The sequence below is a fragment of the Bidens hawaiensis genome, unplaced genomic scaffold (assembly GCF_021521415.1).
Source record: "Bidens hawaiensis isolate Kalapana, Puna unplaced genomic scaffold, B.hawaiensis_p1.1 tig00061153_1, whole genome shotgun sequence".
Taxonomy (NCBI): Eukaryota; Viridiplantae; Streptophyta; class Magnoliopsida; order Asterales; family Asteraceae; genus Bidens; species Bidens hawaiensis.
Genome location: NW_027501013.1, coordinates 41,709 through 57,190, shown reverse-complemented (window position 1 = coordinate 57,190; position 15,482 = coordinate 41,709). Strand labels below are relative to the sequence as shown.

General features: G+C 37.4%; 1 protein-coding gene across 1 annotated transcript; it reads left to right on the top strand.

The window, feature by feature from the left end:
• Positions 1-552: 552 nt before the first annotated feature.
• Positions 553-5,462, top strand: LOC143603282 (cytochrome P450 87A3-like). Its single transcript, XM_077080119.1, has 9 exons — positions 553-644; positions 1,987-2,308; positions 2,402-2,551; positions 3,333-3,584; positions 3,664-3,753; positions 4,030-4,108; positions 4,216-4,322; positions 4,426-4,553; positions 5,363-5,462. Exons 1-9 carry the CDS (start codon positions 553-555, stop codon positions 5,460-5,462), a joined length of 1,320 nt encoding a protein of 439 aa, XP_076936234.1.
• The last annotated feature ends 10,020 nt before the right edge of the window (positions 5,463-15,482 follow it).

Here is a 15,482-nt window from a genome sequence, read left to right as displayed (position 1 = left end):
TAAAAAGAAAAATATATCAAAAATTATAGAAAACTAATTCTCTATTTAAAGAGAATTAGACATATTTCTATCACCACATTCTCCACTTATAATCTTTTTTAATTTTGTATTTTTGGTTATGGATCCAAATTTTTGTTTCGAACTTAATGGTTCGAAAGATTATTGGAATGCTTAATATGATGGGTACTCTTCTTTATTTCCAATAAACTTCTCATTATATATATTTATTCAATAAAAAAATTGGTTGGGTTAGGAATGACAGTGAAAATTTAAGTTTGGTTGGGCTGTGTACGTGAAAGACAAAGAAATTAGTTTTTTAATGTGTATGAGAAAAAGTTGGGTCGGGTTGTGAACGAGAATAGTCACATTTGGGATATATAACTAGAGTCTTTATAATTAGTTTTCTTGCATACTGCAAATAATGTTGGCTGTTGGTGTATGCATTGGTTGGCTGTTGGTGTATGCATTGCAACTTTGTTAGTAGTAAGCATTACCCATTGGGTTTATAGATGGAGGAACCCTAAATGCAGTGGAAACCTTCCTCCTGGTTCAATGGGTTGGCCCCTACTCGGCGAAACTCTGCAGTTCACCATCGCCAATCAAACGCTCGATACTCCTCCTTTCATTAAGAGCAGAATTAAAAGGTAAATCATGTGCTTTCTAGATGTGGACCAGGGGTGCAAACGAGCCGAGCCGAGCCCAAGCTCGACTCGTTTAGCTTACACGGAGCTTGAGCTCGAGCTCAACTCGTTTTGATCTTTATTTCTAAAGCTTGAGCTCGGCTTGTGGGTAGTTTTTCGTAGAGGTGCACAAATCGGGTTTTTCAAATTCCCGGTTCCAGGTATGGAACCGAGTTTGGGTAAGACAGGGTATTGGAAAAACACGGTTCCGGGTATGGAATCGGTTCCGGTTTTCGGGCAATACCAGGTACAAACCAACCCGGTCCGGTTCGGGTACGGGTTTTGGTACTGAAATGCATACCCTATCCGTACCCTACGGGTAGGGTCGGGCACGGGTTCGGGTATTAAAAGCCCGGCTATAAAAAAACCTGGTTCCGGGTTTTTTTTCGGGTCCGGTTTCGGGTTCGGGTTTTTTGTGCACCTCTAGTTTTTCAAGCTCGAACTCCACTCGTGTTCGGCCCATTTACTGTTTATTAATTAATTTTTAAATATTTTAAATTATTTTTATATTTGTTTAAATTAAAATTTAACATGTAACATAATATATATCATTTTGTTAATTTATTAATTACTATAACATATATACACACATGTAAATATATATGTATATATGTTATAAAAATTATACAAATGACATGCTCGTTTAGGTTTGCAAGCTGACTTGAGCTTGATAAGTGAAGCTCGGGCTCGTTTATTAAATGAGCTTACTTTTAGGCTCGAGCTCGGGCTCGAGCTTGTTTAAGCGCGGCTCGATTGAGCTTTTTCACGAGCATACCGATCTCGAGTGACTTGCGAGCAACTCGGCTCGTTTGCACCCTAGATGTGGTAAAAAAAAATGAGGTTGCATATATAAGATGTTAAAACCCGTGTATTTTTATAGTACATATACTTTGACTAAATAATGTGTTTGCTATGATTAAACGTTTTTGCTATAAAATAAGATGTTTCATGCAAAGTGACCAAAAGAAGATGCGTTTTAACAACCAACAAATATTCACACCATTTGCATATTTGATACTTTGGCTCGTGTCCAATGGGTAGTGAGTAGCTTAATGTTATGAACCCGGGAATGTAATTTTTAAACATCTTAATTTTGCTATCTCAAAACGTTTAGCTACATATATTGTTGCCCATTTGCTTGTATTTCAAAATTTCAATGCAAGCACTATTTTATAAGGAATGAAAGTACATGATTTTATGTAAAAAAAAGTACTTATTTTGTACAAGTCAATTTACGAGGTTTAATATTTATGCACATTTCAAGTCATTAGATTGTGACAAACTGACAATCATTATTGTATTTTAGATACGGTTCTATATTTCGATCTAGTTTGCTTGGCTCGCGAGTCATAGTATCTACTGATTCGGAACTTGGTTATATGGTGCTCCAACAACAAGGCCAATCCTTAAAAGGCTGGTACCCACCAAATATAAGAAAGGTAATAGGGAACCAACTTGTAGCTTCTATGCATGGAAGCTTCCGAAAGTATCTCAAGAACATGATCCTAACTGTAATCGGTCCCCAAAGCCTTAAAAGGATACTTTCCGGAGTTGAAAGTGTAGCAACAAGGAACATGGAGGTGTGGGCTAGCCAGAAAACAGTGAACTTGAAAATAGCAGTTGCAGATGTAAGTATTCTTTTCTCAACGTGACAAGTAATTATTTACTTTGTATTTATGATATGATATGATATGATATTGTAATGATGTTTAAATAATCAGATGATATTTGAGTTCATGGGAAAAAAACTGATAAGTTATGATCCGAAGAAGTCATCTGAGAATTTAAGAGAACATTTTGATGCTCTTGTACAAGGATTATATTCGTTTCCTTTAAAGATACCTGGAACTGCTTATTACAAGTGTCTGCAGGTAGAAATATGATTTTAATTCATGTGCATACTTTATTCAATTGTCCAACAAAAATAGATATTGACTTTAAACCTTTGCTAGAGACGTATCCGAAAGGTCCAATCAGGTTGTGACAAATAGGATCCACTGGCTGAGGCAACTGAGGCTTAGCTGACACAAACACTCACGGTGAAGTACAATTGGGTCCATTGTCATTCATATTGAAACATTTGTAATTAGTGGGCTAAGTTTAGCCAATGACTAGGATTTAGCCTGCAGTTTAGCCGTTAATGGCCCCTGCTTTTTTATTCTCCAGCTGAATTTTAGCCCTCGCTTTTCATCCTCCGGCTAAATTTAGACGATGCTTTACACATGTATTTTTTGTATTGTCTTTTTTAATCCCACCGTGCCTTTCAAGATTTTTTGCGTCAGCTAAATTCTAGATGTCTTAGCCAACAAATCCTATTTGTCATCTCCTGATTGGCTAGTTTTAACATGTCCATGTGACAAAGGCTAAAGCTATTTTATTTTGTTGGTTTGTCTATTTTGGTAATTTTAACTACGTATATTAATAAAAGAGAAATGAGGTTAAAGAATATAATTAGAGAACGCCCATCCAGGTTATGGACTAACCATGTTACTCACATGCAAAACATTAGACTAATTAAGTTTGTAATTTTCAATATATATGTATCTTATTTATATCATGTCCTACCACATGAACTATCCTCTTAGTTAAAATTTTGTATATAATTAACAAGACCCTTAAGGAACATGCCATTCTTGATGTTAATATAATCAGGGGAGAAAGAAGGTGATGATGACGCTCAAGAACATGCTAAAAGAAAGAAATGCCCAACCAAATAAGGTCCAACATGATTTCTTTGATTATGTTCTCGAAGAACTCAAGCAAAAAGATACAATCCTTACAGAAGAAATTTCTTTGGACTTTATATTTGGGCTATTGTTTGCCAACTTTGAATCAGCCTCCCAAGCTATAACAATGGCAATCAAGTTTCTAACAGATAATCCTCGGACACTGAAGGAATTGACGGTATAGTATATATGTGAAGAGTCTAAAATCCCTAAAAATGTTTCACTCGATCATTTAACATGCTTGCAATTTTATACAGGAAGAGCACGAGAAAATCCTAAGAAACCGGGAAAACCCGAAGGCTGGACTTACATGGGAAGAATATAAATCGATGACATTCACTTTTCAGGTTTATATATTATCCTCGGTCTTTATAGTTAATGACAAAACTAGAAATTGCAAGATAGTCATGTTAAAGTATCCTCGCGTCATGTTAACTCACAAACACTTTTTCGTCCACTCGTTAACCTTTTATAAACATAATCAACGGATCATACTTTTAGTTTATGCATTCAAAAAGGATATACTTTGCCTTCTGAACTTTCTTTTTTTATTTGTCCCTTTTTCCTCAATTAGCATAAACATAATCAACGGATCATATATTAACTGACTAGATAGCTTACAGCTTATAAATGAAACACTAAGACTGGGTAACATAGCTCCGGTGCTATTCAGTGAAGCTGTAACAGATTTCAAGTTCAAAGGTAAATCTATATATACTAAATATCCACCAATATATTTTGTATATCAATTTATTGATATTATAAGATTAATTAATAGGTGTACTTGATTTAAAAATTGGTTAATGTAGACTACACTATTCCATCTGGTTGGCTGGTGATGGTGTCCCCCCCAGCTGTCCATTTAGACCCACTCAACTACAAAAATCCACTTGACTTTAATCCATGGAGATGGGAGGTAACAATATGTTCATTCTCATACATTCCATAGAAAATAAGTTAATGGTAATAAACTTCTTGTGAAAAGTGAAAACTTATTTTATATTGTAACTTTCAAGCAGGGGATGGATTTGAAAGATGCATCAAAGACTTTCATGGCTTTTGGAGGTGGCCAGAGGTATTGTGTAGGATCAGATCTGGCTAGACTTGAAATGGCTGTCTTTCTTCATTGCCTTGTGACCAAATATGGGTAAAGATGCATCAAGAATATATTATTAGGGTCATGTTATAGCTACACCACCCCCATCTCATTTAGCACCATGGAATGGCCGTTTAATAAACACTCACACAGTCGTTTTGACCAAGAAAAGTCAATCTTTAAAATCATTAGTCAGAACGATTGGCTGCCACTATCTATGGTTTGACCATAGAAAGTATAGGACCCATTAGATCATTGAAACAAACATTCAATCAAGAACAATAAGAAGGGATGGAACCCTAACCATGAATTTGTATTTATCAAACCACACATTCCCTTGTTTACAAAATGATTGTACACCCCTATTTATACAACATGAATAGCAGGTATTTAACTACCTAGCAATTATATAACTACTTAGTGGTTTTATAACCCACTAACAAACTAATCAAACTAATGGTAGTTAATGGGTAACTACCATGACCATCTAACATCATTATATATTACACAAAGACCCTTTGACTAAACATAATTACATAAATGACTCTAAACTAGACTTTAGACTAGTTACTTAAACAACCCGTAACTTTGTATCGAACTTTATCACACATTAAGGCCAACATGTAGTCAAAAATTTTTGGTCAAAACGGTGTCCGACGTCTATCCAGGCAACAATTCTGACCATAGAAAATCAAACTTCGAAAACTTTTGGTCAAAACGGCCATCCGACCTTTATCTGGACATCTGTCCACAATTGATGTGAGATTAGATGTCAGACGGTGTGTGTATGACTGACCCCATATTATTATCATGCTATAACTAAAGAGATGTATTGATTTGTTTTTCCTTTATAATTATAGGTGGAAACCAATCAAAGGTGGAGATATTGTACGTACTCCAGCTTTACATTTTCCTAACGGATTTCATGTTGAGTTCTTTGAGAAAGATAAACAAAACTAAGATCTAACATCTGAATCAGCTTATTAAATAAAAGAGTAATGAAAACTTTCTATCATAAGGCTAGGATTAACTTATCCTAGCAGTTTCAAGTTTAATTAGTTATCATCTTTCAATCATGCAAATAAATAGATGTGGAGTGTGTCAACCAGTATTTAGAATTCATGTATCCATCCATGTAAAAGACCAATGCCATCATGTAACGGAACACATTATATGAACTAGACGGGCGCTTGCGCGGTTTTCTTTCACGTTCTTGTTTTCTTTTAAGCGTTTCAGCATCTGCAACTTCAGTTTCTTCATCCAAGCAAACTTGATCTTGATCTACCTATCCATATACAACTGCACAGAACTTAAAACGAATAAGATTCGTTCACAGACCCTCTCGAGGGTCAAAGAAGAATTTTTTTTTTCAAAACATGCCCTTGGATTGAAGTATTTGCAGAATAACTCTGAAATTTTTAAATGTTTTTCTTTTTTTCATAAAATACCAAGCTCAGTCCCTCAGCTTGTAAATGATTTGTTTAAGTTCCAGGTTTCCAATAAACTTTGCATGCACGACCCTAACAACAAAACATATGATTTTGAATAAAGCAAATGTTTAATAAAATATGTACGAACACAATAAAAACTTAAAATATTTTTGGCATTTTTATATATTTTAATATTATGAAAATACATACATAATATTTTGTATCTTTTAATGATGAAAAATGCAAATAATAAACATAAAACATGGAATCGCATTGTTCGTTAACATCCTAGATTACACTTCTATTTCAATATTATTGTATCAATAACCCAAAGTCAATTGTGGATATATTTTGTTCACTTTAAGCTTAAAAAATATTTTGACGTTAATGTGATACGTTAAGGTGTGCATTAAGCATATAACTTGTGTGGTCCCCACTTAATCTTAATCTGACAGATTACAGACTCCATCATACCTCGGGCTTAGTTTGTGTTCATCAAATCACCCGAATTAACTCCGACTAATTGATCAAAACCTTTAAAGCATATTTAAACTTCTGATATATTTTGCAATTTTTTACAAACAATTTAAAGGTTGAACCATGGACTTACATGCCACGCAAGTCGGACTTACATGCATTCATTTAAGGTGTTTAGGGCATACTGCTGTTAGACTTACTACCCCGCCTTAAGTGGTTCTAATATTATCCATTTTTGTTTGCTAATCATCAACAATTTTGTTGACATTAAATATTTAAGCACTTTTGCATTTGTCTGTTTTTTCTTATGGATTTTTAATATTTTAAAGCAAAATGCTAATCATTTTATGGTGATCAATCACTAACGGGCTCTCGTATGACTGAGTAATTACATTTCTGCCTTCATTGATATGAATTTAGGTGGAGACATGGAACTGCTTCATAAAAGTATAACCACTATTATATGCAGATATTTTAGTTTATATCACAATGACAATTACTCATTTGTCAAGCCTATCTACACATCAATCAATGATCTTGTTGGCTTTTGATTTACTGTTTTCATATGCTAGGAACATTAGGGACAATATCTTATCATTTTTCAAAGGTATCAATTTCTCAAAAATTTTAGATTTACTAACTCCCTCTTTAAATAGATCTCTTAACAAGTCTTAACAAGTTAGCATGCTACTAAGCAGGTCCGTGTTCGTGTTTGTAAAAAATGACACGATTAGTTATCGTGTCGTGTTTTGCACAACGGATTATTGTGTCTTATCGTTTCGTGTCTTGTCCGACATGTTATGACAGCCCTAGATGCGGCATACCAGGTTCAGTTATGGTGCAGGTTATAAGGCTGCAAATCCATGAAGAAAGTAGGTATTTGCGGGTTTGAAATTAAAGTTAATTTATGTTTTTTTTAGTAAAATTAAGGTTTCGGGAGAGATTGTAGCTAGAGAAGTTATTTGCAACAATAGGTTTATGTTTGACAAATACATTGGATTGGAGATGGTGGCCTACGATGCTGTTATGGCCGGAGAAGAAGTGGGGTTGAGTACTGTGTCTGGTGCCGATAGTGATGGGGTTGGAACTTGGAAGAACTTTCAGGGGTACCATAAGTTCATATAGTATTTTTCTCTTTTCATTTATTAAAAATAAACTAATAGTATGAAATGGCCAATATACCCTTTACTTAATGTTAGAAATATAACAGAGTTATAGATTTGGACTTAATTGACAAGAAATGGGAGACCTCAATGATCTAGTGGCATGAAAAAATCATTTTGGACCAAAGTTACATAATTAACCAAACTTCAGAGACGATTTTGACACTTTATATTTATGTTACAAACCTATTGGTCAGGCCAAAGGCCCAAGCATTAATGAGTTCTTCTAGCTCCTTTAAATGAGCAGGTTCAGGCCCCCATCTTACCTAGCTCTTTCTCTAGGGCATGATTAGCATCTTAATTATTTCTTACCGCATTAAGCAAGTTGTCCACCTGCTAGCCTTAGAGGTGCACAAATCGGGTTTTTCAAATACCCGGGTTCGGGTATGGAACCGGGTTTGGGTATAACCGGGTATTGAAAAATCGAGTATTGATAATACACGGGTAGGGTTCGGGTCCGGGTATTGTCTCTAAAAACCATACCTTATGCATCGGGTTCGGGTCGGGTATTGGACCGGGTATTCTAAAACCGGGTATTTGAATACCCTATTTCCAGGTATTGAAAAACCCTTTTTTTGGGTTTTTTCCGGGACTTTTTGGATATAGATTGGATTTTTTTAAGGGGTTAGGCATTTTTTGAGTAATTTTGGGTATAAATCGGGTATTTGAAAACCCGGTTTCGGGTATTGGAAAAACCCGGTTCCGGGTATGGAACCGGTTCCGGGTTTGGGTATTACCGGGTATAAATCGGGTCCGGTTCCGGGTACGGGTTTTGGTACTAAAATGCATACCCTATCTGTACCCGACGGGTAGGGTAGGGTACGGGTTTGGGTATTAAAAACCCGGGTATAAAAAAAACCGGTTCCGGGTATTTTTTTCGGGTCCGGTTCCGGGTTCGGGTTTTTTGTGCACCTCTAGCTAGCCTTTCTTATATTTGTATAATAAATCTATAGCTTTATCCTTTAGATAAGTAGACATACCGGAGTCTTTTGATCTCTCTAGTAAATGTAAAATTATTAGTAAAAACTGGGAAGTGACATGTTTGATACATGAATCTTTCTACATGCATGACTGCATCACTATATAAGACTGTGTGTTATTGTTATAGTCATCTCCCAGATTCATCCTCTAATATTGTGTTATGCAGTGTTGACTGAACGCTGACTGGACACTCGTCGAAGCCACTGTTAAAGTCACATGAGCCTGTTGTGGTTCAGGCGAACGACTTTAACGAGTTTCTTTTTATTTATTTATTTTTTTTCGAAAATATAAAATAATAATAAAAGTTAAAAAAATAATTTTATAATAAAAGATAAAAATTATATACTAGTTTTCTAAAAAAATCCAAACTTATATAAATTATATCAAAAAAACCAAATTTTTACTAGTTTTATAAAAACAGAAAATATAAAAAAAAACATAATTATAACCTGATGCTAGACTGTCGCTATCTAGTAAAAAACAATATAAATCAGTGTCCTAATCACCTTAAACTAGTTAGGGTAAGTAGGATGTCGAACCACGAGGAGTATATGGTCAGTGTAAAGTGTAAACGATTCCTAACATTATGAAGTAATTCAATTAAAGTGCTGATCACACTAGCAAACAATTTGGTTTTATAGTAAACAAACAAATAATCAAAGATTCAATCAGTCAACAAAGCAAATCACATTCGGGAATCCAAGTAAGCAAACTAACAGCAAACTCATGCACATAACAGATAAACTATCCTGTGTCAACTACAGACTGACTAACCGGTTAAACCTTAGGCATCCACGCTCGCTAACACACGTCACTAGTTATCAAACGGTCCCTGCCAGTGTGACTCAACTAAGGGCAAACATATGCTTTCTCACAATTAACAGGTCAAAACAATCCTATAAGCAATTATCATAGCAACTGGCACACTAATCGTTCTGATCGAAATAAACCTAAACTGACGTTGTGCACAATAATACTAGAGATCAATACTCATAGATTAACATCAAAATAATTACAACCAATCGTTCTAGTACATGAGAAAATAACTGAAAGATTACAAACTATACATTTCGGGTATGACTCGAAGGATCTAGCCACGTCTCGGCATCTCTCGGGCTTCGGTTATGATGGATAGGATCATGTACATGGCCTTGAGATGAATGGAAGTGATGGTGGGCAGCTATTCTTCTCCAAAAATGCTCTGGAAACTGAATGGACTCGATTAGGGTCGTCAAAACATGTTTTAAACAAAAATCCTAACTTTCCCGTTTTTGGTTACCATCCCGCAGCGCCATGGTCTAGGAAACGCGAGGGTACAAAATAACTTTATATTTGGATTCCACTAGTTGAGAAACCCAAAATTCATATATTATGGGTCCCGTAACTCATTTTCTAGCCCAGGATATGCTCGTTTTTCTTCCTGGTCGCGTTTTGTGAACCCATCTTGTTCAGTTTTAGCATCAGCTTTAGGTTTCTCATCCAAACTCCTCCCGAATCCTTCTAACACTTCCTAAGACTTCAATTTATGCTCCGGTATTCCTGAGATATCATTCCATGCTCGTACAAGTCTCCAATTTAGCATCTTTAACGATCAATGACATGAAATACAAAAGCACGTATGAAGTACCAAAGTTCTAACAATATACTAAACAAAACTACATAATTAACACACTAATATATATACAAAATACCCGAACATCATAACCAAAATAAAAAATAGGAAAAAAACAAGAAAAAAAAATAATAGCCAAACACCCCCTTGTTCTCAATTATTCTTCCTCACTTTCATAATAATTTACTGCCAAAAATCCCCCTTCTCCTTTTTCTTCTTCACCAAACACTCATTTCTCATTCTTCTCAACAACTTGACACGACATCCAACACCAGCTTCTCCTTGTTCGTTGCCGCTACTAAGCTCGCAGGGCTCTCATCGCGCCCACACTCACGGTTTCCCATTGCGGTGTTCACCATCCAGGTGGCCACGCCACCCTGCTCACGGTCCTCATGGCGGTCGGCAACACACTCTAAGACTAAGTGTCATAGAGGGCATTCACTAGCTAACCGTCACGTAATGGCTTAACTGAAAACACAATTATTTTTTAAAAATAAGAGTGAGGTATTATGATTATTGATTCAGGCCTTGGTTACACACTCACGTGATATGAAACTAGAAACTACAGAAAGTAAACGCAAGAGGAAATTGCTTTAAAAAGGTTCGATCTTTTAGACTTAATGTTGTGGGCGTTGAAAGAGGTGGCGAAGGGGCGTTAACAGTAAGGAACACCGTGTGGGGGTGGTGAAGGGGGCAATAAAGAGTGGGGAGGGTTGTGTTCGGATAAATGGGCGGTATAGGGGGATTTTGTGTGGGCCCTCCTTTTTCAATGGTAATATTACTGTTTGATTCAAAAAATCCATCTTTCTTGCACACACACACACACACCCCATTTTATCTAACACGCAGATAAACCATCTCATTCTCCTCTCTATTTTTTCTCCAAATTGTGGACTCTGAGTCTTCTTTGTCACCTGACTCTACACCCGACTATTATTACCCAGAGCCCAACACTCTTCCTGATTCGGATTCAGAGGATGAAGTGATATTTGCTACATTTTGAGAGGCGGTGTAGTAGCCCAGCTATCGCAGCACCATAATATTGTCCTCTTTGACCGGGACGAACCACCATCGCCTCACGGATTTGCTTTTGATTTCCCATGAGGTCACCTATCCTGATACTAGTCCCACCTGACCATGATTAACTGTGGAGTTCTCCTCTCATCCATTACCATTAAGCCCCCAAAACACGTTATGATGGAGAAGGTATCAATCTCCTTATAAAGAAGACTTCGTTCTCTTCCCCGACCAATGTGGGATGTTTGATGTTCGGTCAATTTGTACATAGTTCGTATGTTTATTTTACTTGTTTTAGTTGTTTATTTCATGAACTTTGGTACTTCATACGTGTTTGTTATATTTCAGGTCACAGGTGATTAAAGTAGTTAATATGGGCCTGTACGAGCACGAAATGAAGACCCGAAATGATGTGTGATAGTGTATGATAAAAAAACTAGAGAATCTGGGTAAAAGTTGGTTTAGCGTATCATTTGCTGAAAACAGAGTATCATATGCTGAGCATAAGAGGAGCGTACATCAGGAGTTTTTAAAGTATGGTTTGTTGAATTAGAGTATCATACTCTAAAGTTAGAGTACCATTTGCTGAAACTAGAGTATCATATGCTGAGCCAAATTAAAACCACGGGATTCGCATTTTAAATTAAAAAAAAACCCTATATAAGGAAAAATTAGGGTTTGAGAATAGGGATCTCTGGAGGCAGTTACCAAAACCATTTTGAGAGCAGCAAAGGAGAAAACCATCAATTCCAATCATCTTTACTTCACCTACATGATCTATAACATCAAGATTGAAGACCGAGAGATGACGAATCGCGGCTAATCCTTTCGAGTCATACCCGGGATGTACAGTTTGTAATCTTTCAATTATTTTCTCATGTACTAGAACAACTAGTTGTAATTATCTTTTGGTTAATCTATGAGTATTGATGTTTAGTATGTCCGTGCATTCAGTCGGTTTAGGTTTTCGTCGATCAGAACGATTAGTTTGTCGGTTGCTATAATAATTGCTCATAGGGTTGAGTTGACTAGTTAATTACAAGAAAGCATACAATTGCCCTTAGTTGAGTCACACTGGCAGGGACCGTCTGATAACCAGTGTCGTGTGTTAGCGATTGTGGATGCCTACGGTTTAACTCGTTAATCAATCTTTAGTTGACTTAGGATAATTAATCTGTTAGGTTGCATGAGAATACTGTTAATTGCTTACTTGGATTCTCGGGTGTGATTTGTCTTGTTTATTGTTTGAATCTTACTTAAGTTGTTTGTTTGATATTATAACCAAATTAATTGCTAGTGTGATCAGCACTGTTGATAGTTGACTTCATAAGTTTGGAATCAGTTTCGCATTACACTAACCACATACTCCTCGTGGTTCGACACCCTACTTACCCTAGCTTGCTTAGGTGATTAGGAACACTAATTTTAATACTTTTGACTAGATAGCGACAGTCTAGCATCAAAATGGTGCCGTTGCCGGGGAGTTAGTGCGCTTAGTGTTTTTGTGATTAATTGATTTCTTAGTTTAATTTAGTTTTAGTTTTTTTTTTAGTTTAGTTTTATTTTCCCATTTTACGCGGGGTGTGTTATTTGTGCAGGTAAAAGGTTTATGCACGCCCGCCATTCAGGAAGAAATTCCCCACTGATTTACGAGCCAGAGATTGAACGTATAGCTCGCCAGAACCGAGCTCAGACCAGAAATTCAAAAATGGAAGGTCAGAACCAGAATCAAAACCAAAATCCACCACCCGAAGTTTTCCAACCTGAACCTAACCCACCAAATAACCAAAATCCACCAATTAATGACCAACACCACCAATAAACACCAACCCACAACCACAAAATTCAGCCCGACAATCCAGAAACCGAAACCTTAACAGACCCGGGCCATCAGCCCCGAACAATACCCCTCGTCACCGACAGCCGATTATACGGGATTTTGATCATATCGGTATTCATACTGAAGACGAAGAAGAAGGAGATGAGGAGGAACGAGAACCGAGGAATGATGGTAGTAATGGGAATGAATGGAGGGTTAGAAGGAATGATGGGTTTAGCCGAGAAACGCAGATGAGGAGGTTGAGGAACCGGTTAGGGTGAGAGGTGACGGGTGGAGGAACATAAACCAAGACAGAGATGGTGTTGGAAGATATCGGGAGGAACGAAGACAGCCGATTCAGGTTAACCGGGGAGGTTTTGAGGAACCGAGGGCCAGACGAAGGAATTACGGGCCTCCGGTTCAAGGCGTTAACAGTCGGTTCAGACCGGGTATTTCAGGTGGTGCCTCATCGATTGTCCCACCTGTTCACGTACAGGGACAACCGACATTCAAATCCCGTCCGTCCTACATTAACATAATTCCTCACTTTCACGGACTGGGATCTGAAGACCCGTATTCACACTTGTCAGATTTTTCAGCTATTTGCGGGTCTATCGGTGACGGTACATACGATCAGGATGAGGTTCGATTGTGGTTGTTCCAGTTTTCATTAAAAGACAAAGCTAAACACTGGTTCAATTCATTACCGATGCACAGTATTGAGAACTGGGGTGAGATGCAACAGGTTTTCCTTAACGAGTATTATTCACAGTCAAAGACCATTGAGACTCGAATAGAGATTCGACATTTTTCATAGTTACCGCGTGATTTATTTCATGAGGCCTTTACTCGTTATAAGGAAATGATTAGGAAGTGCCCACACCATCAGATCGAGTTGTGGGAATTGGTTAAGTGTTTCATTGACGGGTTGAAATATGAGGACAGAAAACATTTGAAGACTTCTTGTAATGGTCAGTTGTTTAATCAGCCTGAGGAGGATGACTGGGATTTTTTGGAGTTTATGTGTGAATACTCCAAGTCAGAGGCAGCAGCAGAACGAAGACAGGAACAAGGGGTCACCAGATCAGTGAAATCAGCCTCGAGTGAATCAGAGAGAATTGTAGAGTTGGAAAGAGAACTCGCGGGTTATACACGAGAGAAAAAGAAAGAGGTTGGTAAAGTCGGGGTGAAGTTCCCGGTTTCTGAAGAGTGTGGTGAGTTGGGGCATAAGATAGAAAATTGCCCTGAGTTTGATGAGGACGAGTATCCTGACGAGGAAGAGGTTAGTTATGCGTACGGGGATTCCAAAGGCCAATGGTTTTATTCAAACACCTATCACCCGGGCCTGAGGAACTACCCGAACTTCAGTTACGGGAATGCCGTGAGTCAGTCAAATCCGAACTTTCAGGGGTCCAGTCAGAACCGACAACAGAACAGCTACCACCAGGGCGGTTATCAGCAGGGTTCATACAATTAGAATAGCAATCGGGAGTATAACAGAGACGGTTACTGGGGTAACAGTTCATCGGTTAATCAGAATCAGGACCAGCAGAAAGGTAATTCAGGTAATTCAGATGAGTCGGTACATTCGAAGTTAGATGCGTTGTTGAAGTTGGTGACAGATAATCAGAAAGAGACGCGGAAACAGTTCGAGTAGAGGGATAAGTCTTCAGAGGTGATGTCGAAGCAGATTGGTCAACTCGCAGTAGATGTGGCAAGATTTCATAAAAACGCGGGTCAGTTACCGAGCGATACCACTGTAAACCCGCAGCACTTCAGTTCAAGTTCAAAGAAAGGAAACGATGTGCACATCAATGCGGTAAGTCTTTTGCCTCATTTTGAAATTACTAGTGTTGAAGTTGATTCACCACCACAGTTTGTTGAGGGGGTGGTGAAAGAGTATAGTGATGAGAATGATTTTGTTGGTCAAAATAAAACAATTTTCCAAAATGAATCTAAACTAAAAACGAATGAAATGTCTTTTTGTGAAAATTGTACTTGTGAAAAATGTTTATATGGTAAATTGGCCAACAGCAGAGATGAGGATAATACCACCTCAAGTAAACTCCAAGACACAGGGGTGCCATTGTTATCAATTCAAATTGGGGAATTTAAAACTGATCGGGCACTTCTAGATCTTTGAGCATGTGTTAGTATCATGCTCGGTAGTTTATATGATCAGTATGAATTTAGCCCGATAGAAAGTGTAAACACCACCGTGGTGTTGGCGGATCAAACTCATACACTTCCTCGGGGCATGGTTACTAATGCAATGGTTCAGGTGGATGAATTTTGCTATCTAGTTGACTTTCTTGTACTTGATTATGCTAAAGGGAATATTAAATAATCTAAAGTCATACTGGGTAGGCCATTCCTTGCCACAACACATGCGGTAATTAATTGTGCTACGGGAGTTTTGGGAATTAAATGTGAGAATCGTGATAAGCGGTTATTATTGTTTGAAAATGCTACTAACCCTCT